The sequence below is a fragment of the Podarcis pityusensis genome (assembly GCF_964106645.2).
Source record: "Podarcis pityusensis genome assembly, chromosome: Z".
NCBI lineage: Eukaryota > Metazoa > Chordata > Lepidosauria > Squamata > Lacertidae > Podarcis > Podarcis pityusensis.
Genome location: NC_138044.1, coordinates 32417330 through 32443087, shown reverse-complemented (window position 1 = coordinate 32443087; position 25758 = coordinate 32417330). Strand labels below are relative to the sequence as shown.

The 25758-nt window shown below is 44.7% G+C and overlaps 1 protein-coding gene across 1 annotated transcript in view; it reads left to right on the top strand.

Annotated features, from left to right (window-relative positions):
* The window catches only part of MID2 (midline 2), a 195002-nt gene that overhangs the window by 45834 nt on the left and 123410 nt on the right, over window positions 1-25758 (top strand). Inside the window, exon 2 of the mRNA XM_080990250.1 lies at window positions 9298-10016. Coding sequence (XP_080846376.1) covers window positions 9354-10016 — 663 coding nt within the window. The 5' untranslated portion in view covers window positions 9298-9353. The remainder of the gene's footprint in view (window positions 1-9297; window positions 10017-25758) is intronic.

The window sequence follows — 25758 nt, the reverse complement described above, 5'->3', positions numbered from 1 at the left end:
ATAAACTTTTATTATGTTTTTATATATGTATGTTGGAAGCCACCCAGAGTGGCTGGTGCAAATTCAGTAAGATGGGTGGGATATAAACAATAAAATCGTTGTGGTTGTTGTTTAATAGGATATCCCTATTTTCATCGGAGAAACGTTGGAAGGTATGCCAATTTGGCCCTCTGTATCTCTTTATTCTGGTCCTTGGAGCTAACCCTAAGCCGCACAGCCTCTTTATATTTTATATGCTTCTCCCCTCCCCTGCTCCCCATGGTACAATGTACAGTGGTACCTCTGGTTACGTACTTAATTCGTTCCAGAGGTCCGTTCTTAACCTGAAACTGTTCTTAACCTGAAGCACCACTTTAACCAATGGTGCCTCCCGCTGCTGCAGCGCTGCTGGAGCACAATTTCTGTTCTCATCCTGAAGCAAAGTTCTTAACCCGAGGTACTATTTCTGGGTTAGCGGAGTCTGTAACCTGAAGCGTCTGTAACCTGAAGCGTATGTAACCTGAGGTACCACTGTATTTGCATTTATGTTTTTTAATGCAAATTGCTTAGAAACCTTTTAGGTAACAAGTCACTAATACATTAAATAACTAGCTAACTATCTAAAACAGAGGGTGTGTGTGTGTGGAAACTAGTGTACGAATGTGAAATTTTCTTTTATTGGTTCACCCACTTTTGTCTCTGGCCCCCACCTACCTACCGCTGGTATATGGTCCTTGGAAGGTTGTCAAGGCGGGAATGAGGCCCTTGGGCTGAAAAGAGTTCCCTGCCCATTAAGCAGAGAGAGGCTGAATAGCCTCTTTCCTTTGATAAGTTTCTCACATTATGCTAACTGCTACGGTGGCAGCACATCTTTACCATATGCTTTACATTTCTGATTATAAAAGCTAAAGGTTGCATTTCACCTGGCTGAATCCTTTTGTTAAAGCTGGACCTTTGCGGTAATTGCCACTGAGTTTAGTGGAGGTACAATGCATAGGATTACAGCCATAGTTGTCTTAATAAATTGGTTCGTATGCTATGCATGTACTCTGTTCTTGGGGGTGTGTGTGTATATATATACTATATAATAACTGGACCATCGGTGAATTTTGCTTCTAATTTTTTCTCATTCTTAAATTCAGTTAACCCCATTTCCACATCAGTTTTTTTAAAAAAGAAATACCTCACAAAAATTTGTATGCATATTCCACATGTATTCCTGCTAATATACACATTTTCGCATGTAATTTTACCTTATACAGTGGTACCTTGGGTTACATACACTTCAGGTTACATACGCTTCAGGTTACAGACTCCACTAACCCAGAAATAATATCTCGGGTTAAGAACTTTGCTTCAGGATGAGAACAGAAATCGTGCTCTGGCGGCGCGGCAGCAGTGGGAGGCCCCATTAGCTAAAGTGGTGCTTCAGGTTAAGAACAGTTTCAGGTTAAGAACGGACCTCCGGAACGAATTAAGTTCTTAACCCGAGGTACCATTGTATACTATATACATTTTTGCAAGTAATTTTCCCTAATATGCATTCCTGGGAAAGGCCCTTTACGGTGATCACTCCTTGTGTATGGAACTACCAATCTATTATAGTTTTAGGCAGTTAAATAAGATGTGTCCTTTTCAGTGGTAAGTTGGAGGAAGAAAGACCTGATTCCTACGGCTCTTTTTATTTGTAATTGTTATGTGACTTGTTCTGTCACATATTGTGCAATATTTTGTGGATTTATTTTTTACGTATTTGCCTAGTAAACCACCCTGTGGCTTGTGCAGAGGGGTGTGTGTGTGTGTGTGTGTGTGTGTCCAGAGTAAGTTTGCACAAAGTACTGTTTGATGCTTCTCTTCTATAATATAATGCATTTTGTATGTTTTCACTAACATATCAAGGTAAAGGGACCCCTGACCATTAGGTCCAGTCGTGGCCGACTCTGGGGTTGCGGCGCTCATCTCGCTTTATTGGCCGAGGGAGCCGGCGTACAGCTTCCGGGTCTTGTGGCCAGCATGACTAAGCCGCTTCTGGCGAACCAGAGCAGCGCACGGAAACGCCGTCTACCTTCCCACCAGAGCGGTACCTATTTATCTATTTGCACTTTGACGTGCTTTTGAACTGCTAGGTGGGCAGGAGCAGAGACCGAGCAACAGGAGCTCACCCCGTCGCGGGGATTCGAACCGCAGACTTTCTGATCGGCAAGCCCTAGGCTCTGTGGTTTAACCCACAGCACCACCCGCGTCCCTTTTATATGTACACATAAAAGGCATTTTGTATGTTATTTTTATTATTTATTATATTTGTTGGATGCTTCCTCCCCCCCCCCGAATGACCCAGAGTGACTTACATTAAAACTAATTGAGAACAATCAATAGAAATCTAAAAACACAGCTAGACGTATAAAAGGCAAAACTTGCAGATCCCAGCTCAATGCCAAAAGTGCCAAAAAACCTGGGCAAAGAGAAGAGTCCTTCTCTAGTGCCTAAAAACAGATGAAGATGGTGTCAGGAATCCCTGTGCCACTGGTCATGTGAAAAGTAGTCTCCCTCACATCCTTGAAATAAATTATGAAGGAGGCAACTCCTGTGGCTTCAGGGTTTGATGCTGTTCCATAGTCCCAGAGAAGGACCTGTAGGGAAGGTGGCAGGAATCTTTCCTGTTCATTCTTTTTTTCTTTTCTTTTTGAAGTATCTTCCTAGCATAGGTGGAAGAAAGGCAGGCATATGGAGTACTTCTGTCTGTAGTTTACCTTGCTTAGCAACAGGGAATGGAGCAAAAAGGTCTGGTGGGATGAATTATTTGCGGCACTTACTTACTTTGGCAGCCAGTTTGTGTATTTGTGGTTTTCTGAGAAGATGGAGGAGGTGAGAATTTAATTAGCACTGGGCTCTTAAAAACAAAGGCCTCCTGTCCCAGTCTAATTGGGCTTTCTCATCAATAAAGGGTGCAAAGCTGGAGCCAAGTGCAGTCACAACCAGCCTCAAAAAGGTACAGCGTTCATGTTTATTTGTTTTGGTGGCAGGTGTATGTGACTGTACATATATGTGCATCTTTGCAAGGAAGGGCATCAACCAGGCCTCTTTCATTAATGTATATATTTATATGCACCCTTTCTCTTTATACACTTTTTAATTTTATTTTTTTTGGGTTGGAGAACTGCGTTGTAATAGAGAAGTGTGGCTTTTGAAGGTTAGCTGTCTTGGTTCATTTATTGTTTTGGAAAATGCCAACCATTAAAATGAGAGTTGGATTTCTCCCCAACCCTTAATCCGAATCCACTTTCTGTCCAACCTGTAGTAAACAGTGATTTATTGGCTTAAGATCGTGACATTTGAAACATGCCTCATTCTTTTTATTTTTAATACACAAAATTCATTACGTATTTATTACAGATTATTTACATCTGTGGCCTATACCATCCCAAGTTTTTCAGGCCTCTATGGTCTGTGCCTCACTGGGATCTTTTGCACGACTGTCTTGTTGAAATGGGTGTTAGGTTGTTGCAGGATTCTCTTTGGTGAGACTCTTAACTTCTATTATCTTAAAAACAAACATGCAAAGCAGTTATTTGCAATCACTAAAGATGGGTTTAAAAACTGTGTGGTTAAATGTGCTTGTGGTGCAATTGGTTTCACTTCGGTTTGTGTTTGAAGGACTAGTCTCCTTTAATATTTGCATACTGGAGGGAGAGATCCGTCTTGGCTGTGAACCAGAGGTAGATAAAAGAGGCAGGGCCTTTTCCCCTGTGCAGTTTGCTGTGAGAGAAACGCCGAATGCTTGTTCTTCCAGGTAAGGGAAGTGAAATGTAACAGGTCTTCCAAGCAGAGCTTGTTTTTGTGGGTTCATTATCAGCTGAAAAAGATTTAAGTCTGTTCCTTGACCATATCACTTGAGACTGCAAGTTTGGGACTCACATCTTGCAGTGCTTCTCCATACAAAGATAAAAATTTAAAATCTCTGTGCATGAGGAAGTAGTGTGTTGAGGAGAAGGCCAAGGCTAGAATATTTTTTGGTCTCATTTTTACGTGTGGGGATTTTGCTGTTGTTTTATTTGGCCTGGGGAACTCCGACCTTCCATCTATGAAGTGGTGCAGTCCATAAACCACTTCACTGCCTGTGTCTTAGATGTAAGTCTCACATTGGCCTTGGCCAACCTGGTGCCTTACAGATGTTTCAGCCCCAGCCAGTTGGCTGTGGTTGATGGGAGATGTAGTCCAAAACATCTAGAGGGGGGCAGGTTGTGCAAGGCTGCGTTACTGCTTATGCCCCCTTCCTCCCACCAATAGAAGAAGATTTAAGAAAGCCTTTCCTTTCCTTTTCCTTTCTTTTTTGAAGGGTTGAATAGGAAATTTGGAAATTAAGGGGAAATGGCTGTAGCTTGATGGTGGAGCACAGCTATGCATGCATGAAGCCTCCGGTTCATAGCTGTCAACTTTCAGATTTGAAAATAAGGGATCAGCAGCCTCGAAAATGGGACTGCACCACTTCATAGATTGAAGGTTGGACACGGGTGGCGGATTGAGGGACGCGGTTGGTGCTGTGGGTTAAACCACAGAGCCTAGGAATCCCCGTCGAATCCCCGCGATGGGGTGAGCTCCCTTTGCTCAGTCCCTGCTCCTGCCAACCCTAGCAGTTTGAAAGCACGTCAAGTGCAAGTAGATAAATAGGTACCGCTCCAGCGGGAAGGTAAACGGTGTTTCTGTGCGCTGCTCTGGTTCGCCAGAAGCAGCTTAGTCATGCTGGCCACATGACCCGGAAGCTGTACGCCAGCTCCCTCAGCCATTAAAGCGAGATGAGCGCTGCAATCCCAGAGTCGTCCGTGACTGGACCTAATGGTCAGGGGTCCCTTTACCTTTACCTTTAGCCTCGAAAATAAGGGATCAGCAGCCTCACCTGTCCCGGGGACAGTCTACGGGATATCTAACAATCCGGGATAACAGCGGGAAGCAGTGGGAAACGGTGCTGGAATAAGGGAATTTCCTGCCAAAAAAGGGAAGGTTGACAGCTATGCTCAGGTTCAATCCCTGGCATATCCAAGAAGACTGGGAAAGACCTCATTTCTGAAACCCTGGGAAGCTGCTGCCAGCCTTATGCTCTTCCATCCACTGTCTTGTAATTAGAGCCACAAAAAGCAATTAGCCTGAAAAAAATTCTACTAGCCTGCTGAGACTGGCAGAGGAGGGACAGAGAGATCCATCCCACTTGCAACAAACAGCCTGCTGTGTTTGTCATGGTTCCCTCTGAGCGCCCTGATTCAGAGAGGAGTGGGAGGTACTTGAAGACAACAACTTGGAATGGGAAGGAGGGGGAGGGGTTGAGACGGCACAGCAGAGACCTCTTAACGAATTTCTCCCTCTGTCCCTGGAAATGCATGGAAAGAAATCTTTAATAAGAATTATTATTATTATTATTATTATTATTATTATTATTATTAAAAAAGGTGGGAAATGGGGATAAGAGGGGGAATAAGGATTGTGAGGGTTCAGTGGTAGAACACACACTTTGCAGTTCCACCACTGCAGTTCCAGTTTAAAACCCCGGCTAGGCTGTGAGAGAGACCCCGGACTAAAATGCTGGAGACCCATTGTCAGTCAGTGTAGGCCATACCGAACTAGGTCACTGAGCTTCAGTAGGTGGGTTGTGGACACCCTATTGTAGTGTTTCTCAGACTTTGGCCCCCCCAGCTGTTGTTGGACTACAACTCCCATCATCCCTAGCTAGCAGGACCAGTGGTCGGGGATGATGGGAGTTGTAGTCCAACAACGGCTGGGGACTCAGGTTTGAGAAACACTGTGGTCATAGTTGAATTCTAAGGTGCGTTGTTGCGGCAGCAGCATTTCCACCATGTAAATATATGGTCAAACAAACAAACAAGAAAGTTGTCCCTCAGTGCATGTTTGGGTTAAAGGGCATGGCTGAAGACTGCTCAGCTAGGTGGATTCATGGTAAGTAGAAGGCAGCTTCCTATATTCCTGTATGGCCTTCCGTGCATATGTGACATGAGGAATGTCTACTTCCCAACAGTTACTTATTTTCTTGGTGGAGAAGAGTATCTGCACACAGCTGCAAAGTGGGATATGAGCATAGTGAGTCATTGACCCTCACCAGAGCAAGTGAATGAATCCCGGAAGCTTCCTGCACTGTTGGTTGTGCAATAGACCTGAAGGATGGGAAGTGGCTTCCGCAAAAACCAAAGCAGAGATGACAGGGTTATGAAACTAGTTGTAAGAGCAAGCTTCATCCCTGAGCCAGCTGGTTGCAGGTGTGGGTCTGTCGAATTGGCATGCCTCTGCATGGGAGTGCCCCGACACTGTACTGTTGGAGGGTTGCCAAAGCTTAATGTTGCTGTTGGTGTATGTATGTTTTGTATATGTGTGTTTGTGCAGCGCTTTTTACGATGGTGTTCTCAGTTATGGAGTACTGTGACCTGTTTTTACCACCTGTGGCAGACATTTTGTACTGGCACCCATGGCACATTCATCAAGATCTGAATACCTGGTATGTGTGAGTGTGTATATGTGTTGTTGTTGTACCCCTGCCCATCTGGCTGGGTTTCCCCAGCCACTCTGGGTGCCTTCCAGCACATTAAAAATGGTAAAACATTAGGCATTAAAAATTTCCCGATACAGATGTCTTCTAAAAGCTCACTCAACCACTTTGATCTGCAGAAGTGTCACTTGTACAGGTACCACATAATGCTCATTCCCAGTGCTATTTTTCTAGAAAAAGGAGGTGCTGGAATTCACCATGAACCTCCCTTGTTCGGGAGTTGCACCCACCTGGGAGGTGCCGGAACTGAGTTCTGGTGAGTTCCAGCTAGGAAAAAAGGCTCGCTCACTCCACATTTGTAAGGCATTGATATTTTAGTGTGGTAGCACCCACACTTTGAAACTCCCTGCTTATTGACATCAGGCAGGTATCTTCCCCTTCATTATTTTTTAAGCCTGTTAAAACACATTTCTGCTTAGACAACGCTACCCAGATGGGTGGAATGTCAACATGCAATGTAAACTTATAATTGACTTAATTATTTTCGAATGCTTTGATTTTTTGTAAACTGCTTTGAGGTTTTATTACAATTAAGTGGTATATAAGTATTGGGAAATAAATTATCTCTCTCTCTCTCTCGCTCTATAAATAATTTATTTATTTCCCAATACTTTCACAGACACACACACACACACACACACACACAGTATAATGCATTTATGTTTTTAAATACATTGTAAACCACTTAGACACCTTTGGGCAACAAGTGACTACCAAGCATAGCTGTCAACTTTCCCCCTTTTTTAAGGGAAATTCCCTTATTCCGAATAGGATTCCTCGCAAGCAAAGGGAAAAGTTGACAGCTATGCTACCAAGTCAAATAAATAGTGTTCTGGGTTTGCAGGGGCCAAGGATCCCTTAAAATTCCTGGGTGCGAGTTTCTGCCCATATTTTCTGAAATTAGTAAATATGGGGTTTGAAGTCAAGCCAGCTTCCTCAGGAGCTAGGCTTCTCTGGCTTGACTTCCTTAGAGGGGAGATAGCGGAGTCATTATCCTGCCAAAAGGTGAGGCATTCAGAATCGGACAAGAAAGGGGGAGGCTGCCAGAATTAGTACAGGGGCAAGATGTCATCACAGTAAAAAAAAAAAAAAAGTGATTTTTGCAGGAGGCTTTTTAAATGAGGTTGCGAGGGATGCTGGAAGCGGAAGGGGAAGAGTTGTTTTCTGCAAAGGCTGTTGGGAAGAAGCAGCCGGAAGTGGGCAGAACTCCATGCATGCTGGCTGGGAGAGGCTGTTCTGAGAGGCTGGGGGCCGTGGCTGGCTGCTATTTTGGACCCAAGCTTGTTGAAGCCACGAGAGGAGCAACAAGAGACACTCTTGGGGTGTCATGTTCTATGCCCCCTCTGTGGAAGGCTTTAGGTGTCAATGTGTGTGAGCAAACCACGTTTCTAAGACACAGCAAACTCCACTGTGCCTTTATTTTGCAGTGGAAACACAACCCTTGGTGAGTGCCTGGAATCCCTGGAATCTTGCTTCCATTTGACAGAGATTAGGGGTGGCGTGTGGCAGTAGCAACAACAAAACACAGTTTGCCAATTTGCACAGAATGTGTGGAGTAACCTCTTTCCAATTTCCCTCTTTATTTCCCCCCTCCCCTGTTCCATACTTCAAGAAAAATCTGAGTAATTCCTGGGTGTTGTATTTGCAGAAATGGGAAATCATTCATTTTTTTGCTCCTACTTTCCATATGGCTGGGGCTCTGTTTGAAAGCAAAAGTACCCCTGGTTGTCTGCTACCTCCTCCCATATCCTAAGTCTTTCAGCAAAACAGGTTAAGGTGTCTTGATAAACGGCAGCAGATTTTCTCTCTCTTCTTCCCTCTAATGCCTTTTAAACATCTGATGAAGTGTTCCGGGGAACTCAAAAGCTTGCACTCAACAGTTTCATAACATTATGATTGAGCTAATATGAATTGGAAATTTGTGTTTTTTTCTTGTAGGCCATCAATGGCCTTCTCTAACTTACATAAATGTGTCAGTTCGAAATCTTCAGATCCTTTAATTTGTGGAATATCCACATGGAAGTATTTAGCCACACGGACTGATGTACAGTGAAGGTTAGGGACCACAGCTCAAAGGGAAATGAATTGCAACCCAGTAGCTGAGCACATACGTTTGTATGCAGAAGGTTCAGTCCCTGGAATCTCTTTCCCAGCATACCCTCTTGAGTTTTAATCTCAGCAGAGAGGGCCCTCTTAAGAGCTGCACCACTCTCAGAAATTTGGGGGTGGCCCAGGTGGAGCATCCTCTGTTTCAGCCCCTAAGTTGTGGAATTCCCTCTCCCAGCTTCATTGTATAGTTTTTGTCATATGCTGAACATGCACTTTGTTACCCTGTACGTCTACACTTGAAATAGATCTTTTATAGGGCATATTCTAATTGTGATTTTAAGTTGTCTTAATTCTTTTTTTGTTGTTGCTCTAACCTGTGAAAAGACCCCTCTTCACCTCACAAAGGTATCAACTGTTAAACCATCATGAGAAATATATCTCTGTGGGTGGCATAGGGGTTCCCTAATATTCTCAGCACCCTTAACAAGCTACAGTTTCCAGGATCCTTTGTGGGGGAGGAAACCATGACTGCTTAAAATATATGATCCTGCTTTAAATGTATAGTACAGATGTGAGTGCTCTCTCTCTCTCTCTCTCTCTCTCTCTCTCTGGGGTCATTGTGAGGCTAAAAATGCCGTTCTGAGCTCCTTGGAGGAAGGGCGATAAATGAAAGTCTATAAATAATTCACTGTCCCCTCTTGCCCTTCTTTCTTTCCCAGGTGGCTAACCTGCCTCCTTCGTTTTTAGTGCTGAAGCCAGATTGCTTTAACTAAAGATGGAAACACTGGAGTCGGAACTGACTTGCCCAATTTGTTTGGAATTGTTTGAAGACCCCCTCCTTCTGCCGTGCGCTCATAGCCTCTGTTCCAGCTGTGCCCACCGCATCCTGGTCTCCAACTGCTCCGCCGGAGAGCCTCTTGAGCCCATCACCGCCTTCCAGTGCCCCACCTGCCGCTATGTCATCTCCCTCAACCATCGGGGCCTGGAGGGCCTCAAGCGCAATGTGACCTTGCAGAACATCATCGACCGCTTCCAGAAGGCCTCCCTGAGCGGGCCAAATTCCCCCAGCGAGAACTGTCGTGAGCGGCCATACCGCCACAGCCCAACCATGTCGGCAGGCGACAGGATAGCCTGCCAGTTCTGTGAGCAGGACCCTCCGCGCGACGCTGTCAAGACCTGCATCACCTGCGAGGTGTCCTACTGCGACCGCTGCCTGCGGGCCACGCACCCCAACAAGAAGCCGTTCACCAGCCACCGCTTGGTAGAGCCTGTGCCGGACGCCCACTTCCGTGGGCTGACTTGCCTTGAGCATGAGAACGAGAAGGTGAACATGTACTGTGTGGCTGATGACCAGCTCATCTGTGCCTTATGCAAACTGGTGGGGCGGCACCGGGATCACCAGGTGGCATCCCTGAGTGACCGGTTTGAGAAGCTCAAGGTAAGAAGGGGCAGGGTGGGGTTTGGGGCACTGATTGAGGCAGCCGCAGCAGCTGTGTGTGTTGTGTGGTTTGTGTCTGTTTTGCTCCTTCCTGTATGTTCATAAGTAAGCATTCATTGCAAAAACCACACGCCCCAAAGTGACATATGGAGAACGTGCTCTGAGCTGCTGTTTCACTGCAGTTGCATCCCTCACCCACTGTGTCATCTCTTAACTCACTTTTCAGTATCTTTTGCATCAAAACACTAGGAGGCTGTTGTAAACTGACTCAGGCTGTTTACTCAACTAGCCCAGTTGTATCCATTGACTGGCAGTGGCTGGCTGTCCAGGGTCTTGAGAAAAGATTGTTTCCATCATCTGCTACTGGATGCTTCTGAAATGGGGATTCCCATAGTTCTGCCACAAAGCTATGGTTTCTTCCTATGAGCCGCGCTCCCTCCACAACAGAAGAAGCACTCAAATTGGTTTTGTGGTGGAGCAATGAATACAACACAACCCCCCATTTTCCTTACCACACCAATCTGGTCATGTGAATTGGCTTTGGTACTAACCAGGTAACTGGAAGCAGGGTTTTCCTGTGTGAAACGAAGCAGACTGTTTCAATAGGTGTTGGCTTCCATAATTAGGTTGCAGTGGCAGACGTTGCCTTAAGCTGCAGGGCCTGGATGGAGGCAGGCAGGCAGGCAGGCAGGCAAGCAAGTGGGATGGATGCATGGTTTGTCAGGAGCTTGTTTAACTGAGATGAATCTGTACTATTTGTGGGTGTGGGAATCTTAGTTAGCACTGCATGTTGGCTGTGTGAAAGGCCTTATTAAAGTTTGTGATGGTATTCCCCTTTATGAGTTATACAGAACCATAAGACTAAGGGTTCTGAGCTTAGTCATCCCCCTCATGCTGATCTTCACACCCAGCCTTAAGCCCCTTTTTCTTTGTGAGATCAAACCGCAAAACACAAGAGTAAACCTCCAGGCACTTAAAAGTCAGCATGTAGTAGTGACTACAAGAGTGGGAAGCAGCAAAAATATTTGGACTTTAGAAAGGGTAGAAGTGGGGCCTGAAGTGGTGGAGCACAGCTGTTCAGAGTTCCACCGGACCAGCTATGCCTTTCTCTAGGATTTTGCATTTCACTCCCCTCTTCCCCCCAGTTTTCTGGTGTTTTTTCTGCCCTCCAGCAGTTAATCAGTCACCCATTTTGTGGGTGGTGAGACTTGAATTGGATTGAGGTTTTTTAAAGTGTGTGTGTGTTTTTGTACATCTGGAAACCTTAGTGTTCTCCACAGCCTGTAGCTACCCCCTTTTGTGTGTGGATAGATAAGGACCAGCACTTAGGGATTTGAGTTCACTATGGGTATATAGCAGGTGTGAGTGTGAGGTATCTTTGGCCCTCCAGGTGTTGCTGTACTATAACTCCCATCATTCCTGGCTATTGGCTATGCTTGCTAGGGTTGATGGGAGTTGTAGTCCAGTAACACCTGAAGGGTCATAGGTTCCTCACACTTGGTATATATGATGGTCTGCATGGGGAATGGTGGGTCAAGGTGCACCCAATGTGAGAATGAGCCAGGGGAGGGATGGAGCTGTAAAGGGATGTAAGCAAATGCCCAGGGTTCCTTTGTTGTTGTTTTTTTTGTTTGAGGAATTCTCCGCCCTGTCAAAACTGTGGAATTTTAGTATTTTCAGTGCTGTTTATCCTGGTCCAGGAAGAAGTGAGAGAAAGTGTCCCACTATGGAATACATAAGCTATGGAATAAGTTTTGATAGGGTGTTTTGGTAGTCACAGCCAAAGATAGATGATAGAAATGATGATGATGATGATGATGATGATAATAATAATAATAATAGATATATTTATACCCTGCCAATCTGTCTGGGTTTCCCCAGCCACTCTGGGCAGCTCCCAACAGAAAATAAAAATCATGACAAAACATCAAACATTAAAAACTTCCCTAAACAGGGCTGCCTTCAGATGTCTTCTAAAAGTTGTGTAGTTTTTTATCTCCTTGACATCTGATGGGAGGGAGGTACTGCCAAGAAGGCCCTTTGCCTGGTTCCCTGTAACCTCACTTCTCACAGTGAGGGAACCGCCAGAAGGCCCTCGGTGCTGGACCTCAGTGTCTGGGCTGAATGATGGGGGAGGAGACACTCCTTCAGATATACTGGGCATTTTGTTGGTGTCCTTAAATCATGACATTAAAAGAAAGTTCAGAAAGAAGGGGTTCCCATGGGCATCTGGTGGGCCACTGTGAGAAGAGGGATGATGGACTAGAAAAGCCATTGGACTGATCCAGTGGGACTCCTCTTGTGCTCATATCTTTCATTATCAGATACTGAGGGGAAAGAACTGGAGACAGCAGTTGCCATCCTGGCTTTGATTGCAAGCTTTCATTGGTCCATTGTATCTGTATCCTGGTTTGAATTGCCCACATGTTCCTTGCTGGCCAGGACTTTGATGTTACCACCAGAAGTTCTTGGGCTGAGACTCCCGTTAGCCCCAGTCAGCAGGTTGGATGGCCAGGGATGTTGGGAGTTGTAGTCCTACGGCACCTGCAGGATCAGGGATCCCTTCCCTGCCTTATATCTTCAAGGTGAACATTCCTAGAAAGGCAGAGTGATTTTTTAGTTTTGGGGGGTGGGGGGGTAAATATTTTTTATTTCATTCTATAATGTATCTAGAACAGAGAGAACAGTTATTTTTAAAAAAGCAGATAAAAATAAAGGATGGAAAACAAAACTATAAAGTAGACACATAGAATAAGTGCAGTAGTTGCATGTGGGTTAAAGTAACAAATTCCAAGTAATAAAGAAGTGAGAATAAATGTTGTCTTCACATAAAGAATATTAGAGTTATCTGATTATCCAGTATAGAGAGGCAGAATTAACTGAGAAACTTCTGGTGCTTGTTGCAAGAACCTTATTTCTTCCTGGAGAGTATATATCCTTCTGTTATGGGGTGAGTGTGGGTGAGAAAGGATTCTGTTCTCCCTTCACTCAAGCCAACATTGTCAGTGCATATTGATGAACTACCCTGAGCTTCTTGAGACACAGGGATCAGACATCTCTGTGTGCTTCCTGGGCCTCTATTGGAATCTTTTCATGCTTGACTTTTTACGCAGTTATGGAGGCTCTGCTGAATCTGACAGGAATCAGAATAATGTCTGGTTCTTGACCCATACGAAACGAGACATCTCTCTTTCTCTCTTACGCATTGCACAGGGGGCTGGATCTGCAAAATAATGCTAGGTTCGGAAAAATCTGGAAGCGCTCCCCAGCCATATCAGAGAAGGTGGTTTGATGGCCAGGTCTCTTGGGAAACCCAGGCTGTCCTATGACCTGAATTTTGTAAAAAAATAGGAAAGAACACATTGTGGAGACAGAGAGTCTACTCTGTAGGAGTCTTTGGAGCCAAACTGTCCTGGAAGAAGCATATGGTTCAGACCAACTTTATATTAATATGCTGGAGTTGCACCATGGGACGACCTAGTATTATTTCAGCTCCTTGGGAATGTTTGCAAGTCAGATTTAAGCTGCACAGCATAATAAGCATTTTAAGCCATCCGTGTCGAGGAAAGTTTATGTCTGAGGCTTTCAAATTGTGAAGAGGTGGAGCTTTTCCAAACAGTTTCATGTTTTCAGGAAGCAGCTGGGTCACTGCTGACTGCATTACAGGATCCTTGTAGATTCCTTTGGTTCAGTAATGTTTTTTGGTTTGCACCTGCTCATGGAGGGATCTACAATTCCCAGAGTTTAAGACACACCTCAAATTTAAAACAGGAGTATTAAAACAACAGCATTATAAAAAATAATTGGGGATGAGGCAGCCTCAAATGCACTTTTAAACAAAACAATGTGAATAGCCTTTCTGAAGACTGGAAGGAAATGAACTACACAAAGCTTTCTGGAGGAGGAGTTTAGGATCCTATGCAGTACCATGGAGAAGGCCTTGTTCCATGTTCTCATCAACTTCACTTTGGATGGTAGCAAGTCAGAGCCCAGAGTCTCCCAGAATAGCTTAACAGGCAGGAAGAATCAAACAATCTTTGTGCAGGCAGGAAGTAGACCGTGTGATGTAAGATGAGGCAGCTGCCTCACATGGTTGAGGTTACAATGGGAGATGAATTTGACTCACATGGGATGATTCACTGGGAAGGTCTCCTTTGCAAGTTCTCCACAGAGATAGAGAACTGAATCGGAGAGACAGTAATTTGGTTAAGGCAAGGACTGGTTTGGCACACAATTGCATTGTGCAAGCATTTTTTTTTTTTTAAATATAGAAAAGCTAAAACTAAAGTGAGACAAGTTTCTGGTTCTTAAGAAACTCATTGAGACTTGCAATCGTATGAGCAGATGAAGTTGAATTCTCACTATGCCTAGCTGAAACTACCGTAAGCACAGTGCCCTGCATTGTGCTCTCTCTCTCTCCATCTCTCTCTCTCCTTGCTAACCAGAGCTAAATAATTTGTGTAAAATATGTGAACACAATTACATTTCAGGGCTGCAGTGTTTTGACTGATCAGTCAGTAAATTGGCTTAAAAGCCTTTGCTCAGCTTACAATGTGGTGACAATCTATATGCACTCATAATAACTATTTAGTACAGGTACTTCCAAAGAACAGCAGGTGGCAAGTACCATCTTTACAGAGGCATCCCTCCTTTTTTCTCATACAGGAGAGAATGCTTCTTCTAAGATGATGCCTGCTGCAACGCACAGGTGCATGATCCAAAAGGATGGGCTTTGATCCAAAGCTACTGTTTGGACTTGCATGCAAGCGTAATCAATGAATCGATTCCTGGCACTCACACAGTTTAATCAGCTAAGATTTCTTCAGTTTGGTTGCAGCCCCATTAGATTTGCATAAGTTAGGCAGGTCGCAGAGTTCAGCTTTTCCAGGGGCAGATTTTTCATGAAATGCTGAGTGCATTTAATCAATGAGTACATTTAGTACTGCCCAAGATGATGGGAGGGAACCAATTGCTGGGCAAGGGCTTGATCCCAGGTCCCTCAGATGCAAGTCCAGATCTCTGTCTGTGATAGTTATCATTAAAAGTAATTAAAATCCTGATGGATTGGTTTAACACTCACCCAGATAGCTCTCTGAGGGCAACAAACTTTGCAAGTACTTAACTTTTTTGAGGAGTACAGTGGTACCTTGGGTTAAGAACGTAATTCGTTCAGGAGGTCCGTTCTTAACCTGAAACTGTTCTTAACCTGAGGTACCACTTTAGCTAATGGGGCCTCCAGCTGCTGCTGTGCTGCCGGAGCACGATTTCTGTTCTCAGCCTGAAGCAAAGTTCTTAACCCGAGGTACTATTTCTGGGTTAGTGGAGTCTGTAACCTGAAGCGTCTGTAACCCGAGGTACCACTGTACTGTATTTGTGTACTCTCATTTCTTCTTTTCCTTTCTCTTCCTGTTACCTTTCCCCCTTTTAGTTTCCCCTGTCTGAAATATGTGAATGGCAACGAGCAATTTTGGGTTTATAATAAGCGCTTTCGAGATGTGCCAATCCATTAGGTAATATGGTATCCCCACTCCCACCTTCCACTATTCAGCATGCAGTTGTGACTTGTCCCAAACTACTATGTTATCTTGCCAGATTCAAAGCAGGTTTTTGTGACTGGGAAGCTTTCCGGATACTCGTGGGTATGTGAAGGATTACCCAGTGGAAACCTTACCATGGGACACCAATTTGTGCAGTGTTCAGTGGGAATGTGCAAATGCACTTTGCACCTGCTCGGGGATGCTTTGCGCTTATGTCTTTATATCTGTTGGAAGCCATCCAGAATGGCTAGGGAAACCCAGTCAGATGGGTGGCGTACAAGTAATAAATCATCATCATCATCATCATCTTTCCCTTGGAGGGAAAGGAATGCTGTCCATGCTTGGAGGAGGATTCTTGGTTAGGGCTGCCAGACCTTCTTGTAAATGAGAGGGCAGCCCTACAGTTGAGACAGTTTTTTATCATTAAGTGAAACAAATTGGTATCTAGCTCCACAGATAAGAATTCTTCCTGAGTTTTATAATACTAAAATACTGGTGGGAAAACAAGTTTCTTATTTGTCTTAGAAAAATAACTTCATTGCACAGGAAAATATAGTTAGTAATAGACAACAACATTTGCCTAGGCAAGAAAATTCTTGAGTTACTGGATTTTCAAGCTCCAGAGAATCTACAGTCGGGCAGTGCGTGTTATTAGGAGGATTAATCAAGATGTCACAAACTTGTGGCATGCTTCTGAGTTTCTCAGAACTTTTCATCAGACAGTGTGCTCCATTCAGCCAGCAGTCTCCCATCTTAGAACTGAGGCTGCATCTGCACTATACATTTAAAACAATGCCGTGACACTTTGAACAGTCATGGCTCCCCCTACAAAATCTTGCGCAGCCTGGGAGTCATTTTGGACTCACAGCTGTCCATGGAGGCACAGGTTAAATCCGTGCCCAGGGCAGCTGTGTACCAGCTCCATCTGGTACGTAGGCTGAGACCCTATCTGCCCGCGGACTGCCTCGCCAGAGTGGTGCATGCTCTGGTTATCTCCCGCTTGGACTACTGCAATGCGCTCTACGTGGGGCTACCTTTGAAGGTGACCCGGAAACTACAACTAATCCAGAATGCAGCAGCCAGACTGGTGACTGGGAGCGGCCGCCGAGACCATATAACACCGGTCTTGAAAGACCTACATTGGCTCCCAGTACGTTTCCGAGCACAATTCAAAGTGTTGGTGCTGACCTTTAAAGCCCTAAACGGCCTCGGTCCAGTATACCTGAAGGAGCGTCTCCACCTCCATCGTTCTACCCGGACACTGAGGTCCAGCACCGAGGGCCTTCTGGCGGTTCCCTCACTGCGAGAAGCCAAGTTACAGGGAACCAGGCAGAGGGCCTTCTCGGTAGTGGCGCCCTCCCTGTGGAACGCCCTCCCACCAGATGTCAAAGAGAACAACAACTACCAGACTTTTAGAAGACATCTGAAGGCAGCCCTGTTTAGGGAAGCTTTTAATGTTTGATGTAACATAGTATTTTAATATTCTTTTGGAAGCCGCCCAGAGTGGCTGGGGAAACCCAGCCAGATGGGCGGGGTATAAATAATAAATTATTATTATTATTATTATTATTATTATCTTGGGAACTATAGTTTATTTTGAGATTTGCAGGAGACACCTTTCCCCTCTTCCAAAGCTACAGTTCCCAGAGTGCTTTAACAACCAATGCTTCTTTGCAGGGAACTATGGGAATTGTAACTCTCTGAGGGGAATAGGGGCTTGTTGCCTAATAAACATTTTTTGTAGTTTTTAATTTATTGGTATGTTTCCTTCTTTCTCTCCGCCCCGCCCCCATGCTTTGTGCAACATCTCACCTAATGAAGAGTCCTGGAGAACATGGAAGCTTGCCACAAATTTGTGATATTTTGGTTGGTCCTCCTAATGAATGTATTGCCCAATTTTGGATTCTGGAGTCTTTTTCTTTTGGCTCAACATGACTATATTTTGTTTATCCTTCTGCCCAAATGAAGTCGGGAAAGACGGATATTAGAGCAGCCATGCTGGCTTGGGGCTGGTGAAGGTTGGAGTCCAAGAGCATCAGGAAGGGAACAGCTTCCTCCCCTCTGATGTAAACAAATCCACACTTCTGGAAAACTGCTAGGACCTGTGGACGAGCACATGGTTTCATCTCTTAAGATTGCAATACAAAATGCAGCAGCCAGATTACTGGCTGGGGTTCACTTTTAGTCTTGCATAACTCCAGTTTTAAAATAAGTGCACTGATTGCCAGCTTGTTTCCAGGCCTAATTCAAGGCACTCGCATTAGTGTTTTAAAGCCCTAGAACGGGTCAGGCTCCAAATACCTGAAAGACCACTTATTTCCCTCTTGGATGCTGAGATTGGCAGAAGGGAACTTCTTGATAGTTCCTCTAACCTCAGAGGCTTGGGGTGGTGGCAGACCAGGAGAGGGCATTCTCTGTGGCAGCCTCTAAGTTGTGGAACTCCCTTAGCACAGAGGTGTGTCTTCATTATACAGGTTTCAGTGAATGCTGAAAGCACACCTCTTTACCCTGGCTTCATACTGTATTCTTAGGAAACACTTTATTTCTGTGATTGTAAGTTGTTTTAAACTGTTTTTAAACTGGGAGTAAGCCTCATTGAATTCAGTGGGATTTAGTTCTGAGCAGACATGGTTGGCATTTTGCTGCAAGTTATCTTCTGGACATAGGAGTACAGTTGCTTGGCTTTTCTCTTTACCCCCCACCCCAAATAAAGTTTTCCTACTGAATCCTTGAGGTCAGGTTCACAAAGTATTTTGGGTTGTTTTCTGATTTATTATACCAGGATCAGGATGGTAGTAGGAGAAGATGCCTTGAAATTTATACTTTCAGGTAACACGTTACACTGTTTAGACAAGGAACCTATTCATGTGCTGAAGAGACACGTCTCTACTCTGTCCTTTGACATGTGACAGAGACGTATTTTAGGAGCCACTCTAGTGGCGATTGCAATTTGTTTTAAACCAGCCAGGCGCCTTTTGCGACTGGATGGAGATATCCAGGAGCCACTCTTGGCACCTGGCATCTCCACCTGCCTGGCTGCAGCCAGCTGCTCTGCCAGGCACAGCGGCAGCAAAAGACGTGTGTCTTTTTCTGCAGCACAACCCCCACCAGACACCTGATTTCCCAACAGTGCAGCAGCAAAAGGCACATGTTTATTTATTTTTTGCTGCTGCTGCCAGCTGAATCAGGTGTTTGGCGGGCTAGCAAAAGACGCCTTTGCTTGTGGCCACGCTACGCTGCAGACCCCTTGATTCACCTGGCAGCAGCAACAACAAACGTTTTTTAAACAGGTTTTTTTGCTGCCGCAAATCAGATGTTTGGTGGGGGAGAGTGTTAGCAAAAGACGCGTCTCTTGTGGCTGCGCTAATATGCAGACCCCCTGATTCACCCGGCAGAAATATATATATATATATATATATATATATATATATCTGTCCCTTTGCCCAATGAATCAAGTGTTTGGTGGGGTAGAGTGGTAGCAAAAGCCTTTTTTTCCCTACTGTGCTATCCTGTGGACCACCTGATTCCCCAGGCAGCATTCCTGCCCCGCTCCAGTGGACTGCCTGGTCTGGTAAAAAGGTAAAGGGACCCCTGACCATTAGGTCCAGTCGTGGCTGACTCTGGGGTTGCGGCGCTCATCTCACTTTATTGGCCCAGGGAGCCGGCGTGCAGCTTTCGGGTCATGTGCCCAGCATGACTAAGCCGCTTCTGGCGAACCAGAGCAGAGCACGGAAACACCGTTTACCTTCCCACTGGAGCGATACCTATTTATCCACTTGCACTTTGACGTGCTTTTGAACTGCTAGGTTGGCAGGAGCAGGGACCGAGCAACGGGAGCTCACCCCGTCGCGGGGATTCGAACTGCCAACCTTCTGATCAGCAAGTCCTAGGCTCTGTGGTTTAACCCACAGCGCCACCCACGTCCCGTGCCTGGTCTGGTAGTGGGGCAGAAAAAAAGGGGGAAAGGGGGGGGGGGGAGAAGCAGCTAGACATTTTGTTTTGCCGCCCACAACCTAGGTCCCAGGAGCCACATGGCATTCCTATCCCAGTTTCTAACACTGTTTTAAACTGTTTTTAATGCTCTATAATATATTGCTGTAACCCACCCTGCTGCCTTCTGCTGAACAGTGGGCAATAAATCTAACAACCACCCCCTGACTTCCACTCATTACCCATTTCAAACTAAAGTTTCCAGTCACTACCTGTTTCAAATAATTTTTGTTCACCTTAAACTGGCAAAACACTCTGAAATATTCATGCTGGGTTTTACATCGACAGGCATGTCATTCCAATCATAAAAAGGACTTTTTCATCTCAAATACCAGGGATGTGAAAGAGAGAGAGAGAGAAGAGAGAGAAAGAGATATGCATAAAGCAAAGAACAAAACTCTCACTGGCTTTAGAGGGATTTGCTTTGTAAACTGGTTATACAAGTCTGGGTTGAGCTTCTTCTGCAAATTTACTTTGGTAGTATAAAATGCTGGGAGGAGGTTTGTTTTGACAGAAGAGTTATGTGATGAATTGGAAGGATAAAACTGCAGGAGAGAATGGTCTGGATTAGAAGCCGCAATATGAGACAAGAAAAAATGAGAGACATTGGATTCCATTTATCACTTAGATGAGTCAAAAATATAACATGAGCAAGAATTCATATAAAACTTAGTTGTTGCTGTCATGGAATATTATAAAAATAGCCATGCAGCTTGATGCCCTTCAGATGCTGCTGAATTTCCCTCACAGTTATCATTTCCAGAATGGTCAATCCCTCTTCCCACAGAGTTCTGGGAATTGTAGCTGTTTGAGGAGAGTTCCCTTCCTAGTAGCTCTCAGCACACTTAACAAACTACAGACCTCCAAGATTCTTTGAAGGAAGCCATGACTGTGGTATGATAACTGCTATAAATGTATACTGCTGATTAGGCCTTAAAACTGGTATTTTTACATGTCACTTTCCAGCTAAATAAGCTCTCAAAGTGACTCACCGTATTTTTCGCTAAATAAGACGCACCAGACCATAAGACGCACCTAGTTTTTGGAGGAGAAAAACAAGAAAACAATATTCTGAATCCCAGAAGCCAGAACAGCAAGAGAGATCACTGCGCAGTGAAAGCAGCGATTCTTCTTGTAGTTCTGGCTTCTGGGATAGCTGCGCAGCCTGCATTCGCTCCATAAGACGCACACACATTTCCCCTTACTTTTCAGGAGGGAAAAAGTGAGTCTTATAGAGCAAAAAATACGGTGTGTGTATATATATATATATATATATATATATATATATATATATATACCCTATCCAAAAAACCTCACATATTATAACAAGAATGGGGAACCCCTACTGATGTTGATGGACCCAGCTCCCATCTGCCTCAGCTAGTGTGACTAATGGCGAGGGATGTTGGGAGTTGCAATCAAACAATCTTAGAGCATCTGATGGTCACACATGCGTTATTACAGGGTGGGGGGCACCCATGCATTATAACTTATGTTAATTAACGCAATAATACCTTTACTTACTCTTCAGCAACCTCAGGCTGATACTGGAAACTGGAATTCTATGAAGGGTTTTTGGTCAAGGATTCTCAGTTATTTCTCCCAAACTGAAATTCCCAAGATTCTTTGGGAACCCAACGTAAGTTGTCATAGTATAGGTTTATGACGTGTGCAGTTCTTGAGCAAGTATAGTTGTCAGGACTGAGTATATTGAAAGTGAGGGTGACCTTGTAGTACTTTACTACATTGGTCTTCAATGGTGGGTCGGGACCCACGACTAGGTCACTTCCTGATCCAAGGGCAAGTCACAACAGCAGCCCTGCCACCATGCAAATATATGGTGCGGAATTAAGAAATGGGTCCCCAAATGCATGTTTGAGTTAAAGGTGCATCCTGGGTATGAAAAGGTCGGAGATGGTTACTGCTTTACAGGACAGCTGCCTCCAACGTGCAGCTGTTTTGTTTCACACACAAAAGGGCACACCCACACCATATATTTAAAGCACCTGACTTCCCCCAAAGAATTCTGGGAAGTGTAGTTTGTTAAGAGTTGTTGAGCGTTGTTAGGAGACCCCTATTCTTACAGAGCTACAGTTCTGAAAGTGGTTTAGGAATCAGTCTCTCTTCCCTTCAGACTCTGATAAATGTTAAAGTGGCATAAAAGTGCTTTAAATGTATGATGTGCTTGTGACCAAAATGAGGAAGTAGATGGGTTGGTCCATAAGAAAAATTCCAACATCCACATTTGGCCAATCAAAATGATACTAAATAATGTGCAAACTGATGAAGATGCTTTTGAGAACTTAAAAGTTTGCACAAAGTTTTGCAATGCTTTCATCAGGCTATTAAAAGTATTGCCCTAATATGGATTTGGGAATCTTGTTTGTTTTTAACACTTTCATCCCACCTTTTTGTGAAAAGCACACTCAAACCACTTGTGGAATAAAAATATAAACCAGGAAATAAAATAAAACTGCTGCACTAAAAAGAAAAAGAAAAAATGCGCATATGCAGCAATAGCAGGATCATAACAAAAAATTCCCAACAAAATATTGCTATTGGCTTTAAATAAAAAAGAATGCCTGCCTAGATAAAACAAACTTTAATAGCCAACTAAAGAGTTGGCAGATTAATATCCTTTTCCAAGGGTCTGTGTAGCTCAGAGGTACTGACAGTACAGTCATGGCTTATTCTTGGAGACTGTGTCTTGAGGGGGCAACACACACACACACACACACACACACACACACACACACTGCTTTGTCCTGCAGAGGGGATTTTTGTAACTTAGTGACTCTTGCCAGCAGAGTCTCATTTTTTAATCTAATTAGCAGCGTTTGCATTAACATGGGTTTTCTGCCTCTTTGTCCTTTGAGGAGGGAGCAGGCAAAACTGCCTGGGTAAACATCAGCTTAACAATGCAACTTGAATTTTTCCTTTGCTTCCTTTGAGCATCTCAGCCTAAGGATGAATTCTATATGACTCAGCGGAGGTGTCTGTCAGCTCCTGCCCTCCGAAGGGATCGGTATGGCAACGTGATGTGTTAATTCATATTGATAACCAGCTCTATTTATGAGGCTTCGGATTTGGTAGTATTTTTTAAAAAAAGGTCACGATGAATCAAGTAGAATTATTGAAAATACTAAAAATATGCCCATGCAGTTCTGCCACAGATCTCTTCTAAGGCTCCATGAGTAAAAGTCTGTCTTGCATCACTTGTGAAAGCTGCCTGGATGTGAGCCAGATTCTGTGCATTCTCTGATTTCACAGTGGCAGTCCAGAAATTGGTACTGAGTGTAGAATTCATTGGGCTGTATCCATTGTTAGTTCTTTTCGGACCAGACCCACTGAACTTAAAGGATATGACTAATTTGGCATGATTGATGTGTATGGAATTATGCATGGTGCTGAGAAAGTGAAGAGAGAAAAGTTTTCCTTTCAACAGTAGAACCCATAGACATCTACTGAAACTGAATGTTGAAAGATTCAGGACAGACCAAAGAAAATACTTCTTAAAAATATGAAATTTGCTGCCACAAGAGGCAGTGATGGTCACTGATTTGGATGGCTTTTAAGAAAGAACGGGGCAAATTTATGGAAGTAAGACTATCAATGATGGCAGTGGCGTACCGTGGGTTGCCAGTGCGAGAGAGAGGAAGGGGGAATAGGAAGAGAGAGTGCAAAAGAGTCTTAATCCATGCCTGGAAAAAGAAGTAAATGATCTCATACATTTGAGGTGCCAAACCATCATGCTAACTTCCTCCCGACTCTCAGGGTGTGTTTGTGGAGAGAGAGAAATGATGGCCAGTGCTCACAGCTGGTTGGTGGTGTTTTGGGAGATGATGGTGTCTTCGGAGAAGTAGGGGGTCATAGGGGGCTGTGGGGTCCCCGTCACAGAGTGCAGAACATGGCCAAGGCATGCGGCACCAGGCCACATGGTGGGGAAGAGAGGAGAGTGGCTGTCTTGGAGCCAAGGCAGGTGGGCAGGCAACTAGTGCCCATCTGAATGAGTTGCTTGTGCTCTGACGCTAGTGTGTCTCTGGAGTGCCCGCCCTCCTGCCCACAGGCCTGGCAGGTTACGCAGTGCACAAGGCCAAGCTGGCTTCACCTTGCCTCTTGGCCAGCCCAGGGGTGGGGCGCGTAAGTGCCTCCCTTTGCTGGCCACAAGAGAGAGGGAGACATTGCCACCACCCGAGCCCTGAAGGGTCAGTCTAGGCACAGCTTGCCTCCCCGCAGCTCTGGAAGGTGAGAGCAGTTCAGTCACTCGGTCTTGATGTGGGAGCCTATCGTGCGGACGCCCATTGTGCTCCTCAGAATTTTTAACCTGGGGCAATCGCCCCTCTTGACCCCTGCATGTTGTGCCACTACTTCTCAATTCCAATTCCTAGAAACTGCAGGTTGGGAGAAGGATGTTTGGCTCACATCTTGCTTGTGGGCTTTCCACTGGGAAAGCATCTGATTGGTCATGTTGAGAACAGAATGCTTTGCTAGATGAGCCGCTGTCCTGATCCAGAAAGACTCTTCTTATGTTCATTTCAGTGGGTGTACTCTGAGTAGGATTGGGTAAGCTGCAACCCAGTTTCCTGAGTACCTCCATCATCATTTGGGCTGCCCTTTTCTCAGTGTTTTCAAGCAATTCACCATTCAGAAGGGACAGCCAGGGGAACCATACACAACATTCAAAGTCGAGTTGCACCATAGATTTGATTAATGGCTCGGTGATATTGGCAGTTTTGTTTTAAAGCCCTCTACTAAAGATGGCTTATAGAACTCAGAGGTAAGATTTCAGTTTTGAATGCTTACAGGTTAAAACCCTCAACAAAGGGGAGGGGGGTAGCATGAGAAAGGGTTGCTTCCAAAGGCATCAGCGGGGTGCCACCTGTTGTATTCAGAGCTGGCATGACGTTCCACAGAAGGAAGCGGCGGCGAGAGTTTCAAGTTCCCCAGCTGTTTTTTGGGTTTTTTTGCCAGCCTAGATTTCCCCAACCCCGCCCCTGCTGTGATTCCCCTGCATTTCTTTTATCTAGGTCAAGCTATTACTTTTACTCATAATCTACATTAATTTTTAATTTGATCTTTAGTCCTAATTCTTTAGCAACTCTGAGCAGGAACCGGCTTTTCTTCCTTTCTACTGTGAGAGGGATTGCTTTCAATGCTAAGCTATTTGCTGAGCATGCAAAAAGAAAAAGAAAAGGAAAAAAAGGAACCAGGCAAGGAAAGAAGAGACACAGATTGTTCTCTCCCCCCCTCCGCACTCCCCTTAAAAAAACTAGCATGGACCAAATGAGAAGATGTGACTGGGCCAGTGTGGTACAGTGCCAGCAATGTTAGACCGGGACCTGGGAGTTCAGTGTTTACATCCCCACTCAGTACAGTGGTACCTTGGGTTAAGTACTTAATTCGTTCTGGAGGTCCGTTCTTAACCTGAAACTTTCTTAACCTGAAGCACCACTTTAGCTAATGGGGCCTCCCGCTGCTGCCCGATTTCTGTTCTCAACCTGAAGCAAAGTTCTTAACCCAAGGTATTATTTCTGGGTTAACTGAGTCTGTAACCTGAAGCGTCTGTAACCTAAAGCATCTGTAACCCAAGGTACCACTGTATTGACGCTCACTGAGTGCCTTAGGCCAGTCTCTGTCTCTCAGAGTGGGGAGGGGGAGAACCACCTTGGAGGGGGGTGGGAAAGGTGAAATATAAGTGTAATAATACACAAACCATAGGATAAGGGAAGTTGCCTGGCAAGTGGTACCACTGTTCCATCTACAGTGGTACCTTGGGTTACATACGCTTTAGGTTACAGATTCCGCTAACCCTGAAATATTACTTCGCGTTAAGAACTTTGCTTCAGGATGAGAACGGAAATCGTGTTCTGGTGGCGCAGGGGCAGCAGGAGGCCCCATTAGCTAAAGTGGTGCTTCAGGTTAAGAACAGTTTCAGGTTAAGAAAGGACCTCCGGAAAGAATTAAGTACTTAACCCGAGGTACCACTGTAGTTCCCTATTTTCTCCTTGACTATCAACAGTTCAGTTATTTCTCCCTTTCCGCTTTTCCTGACTCTCTTAATACTGGAAAAGAGCTGGGCAGAGGGGGAAATGTCTGGAGCGAACTAAAGGCCAAACAATGACTAACGGCAGTTTCTCAGTAGCCTTCAGCGAAACTTGAATAGGAGAATTATTCCACCTCATGTGTTCCATGGCTTGTCTCAGGCACTTCTCACT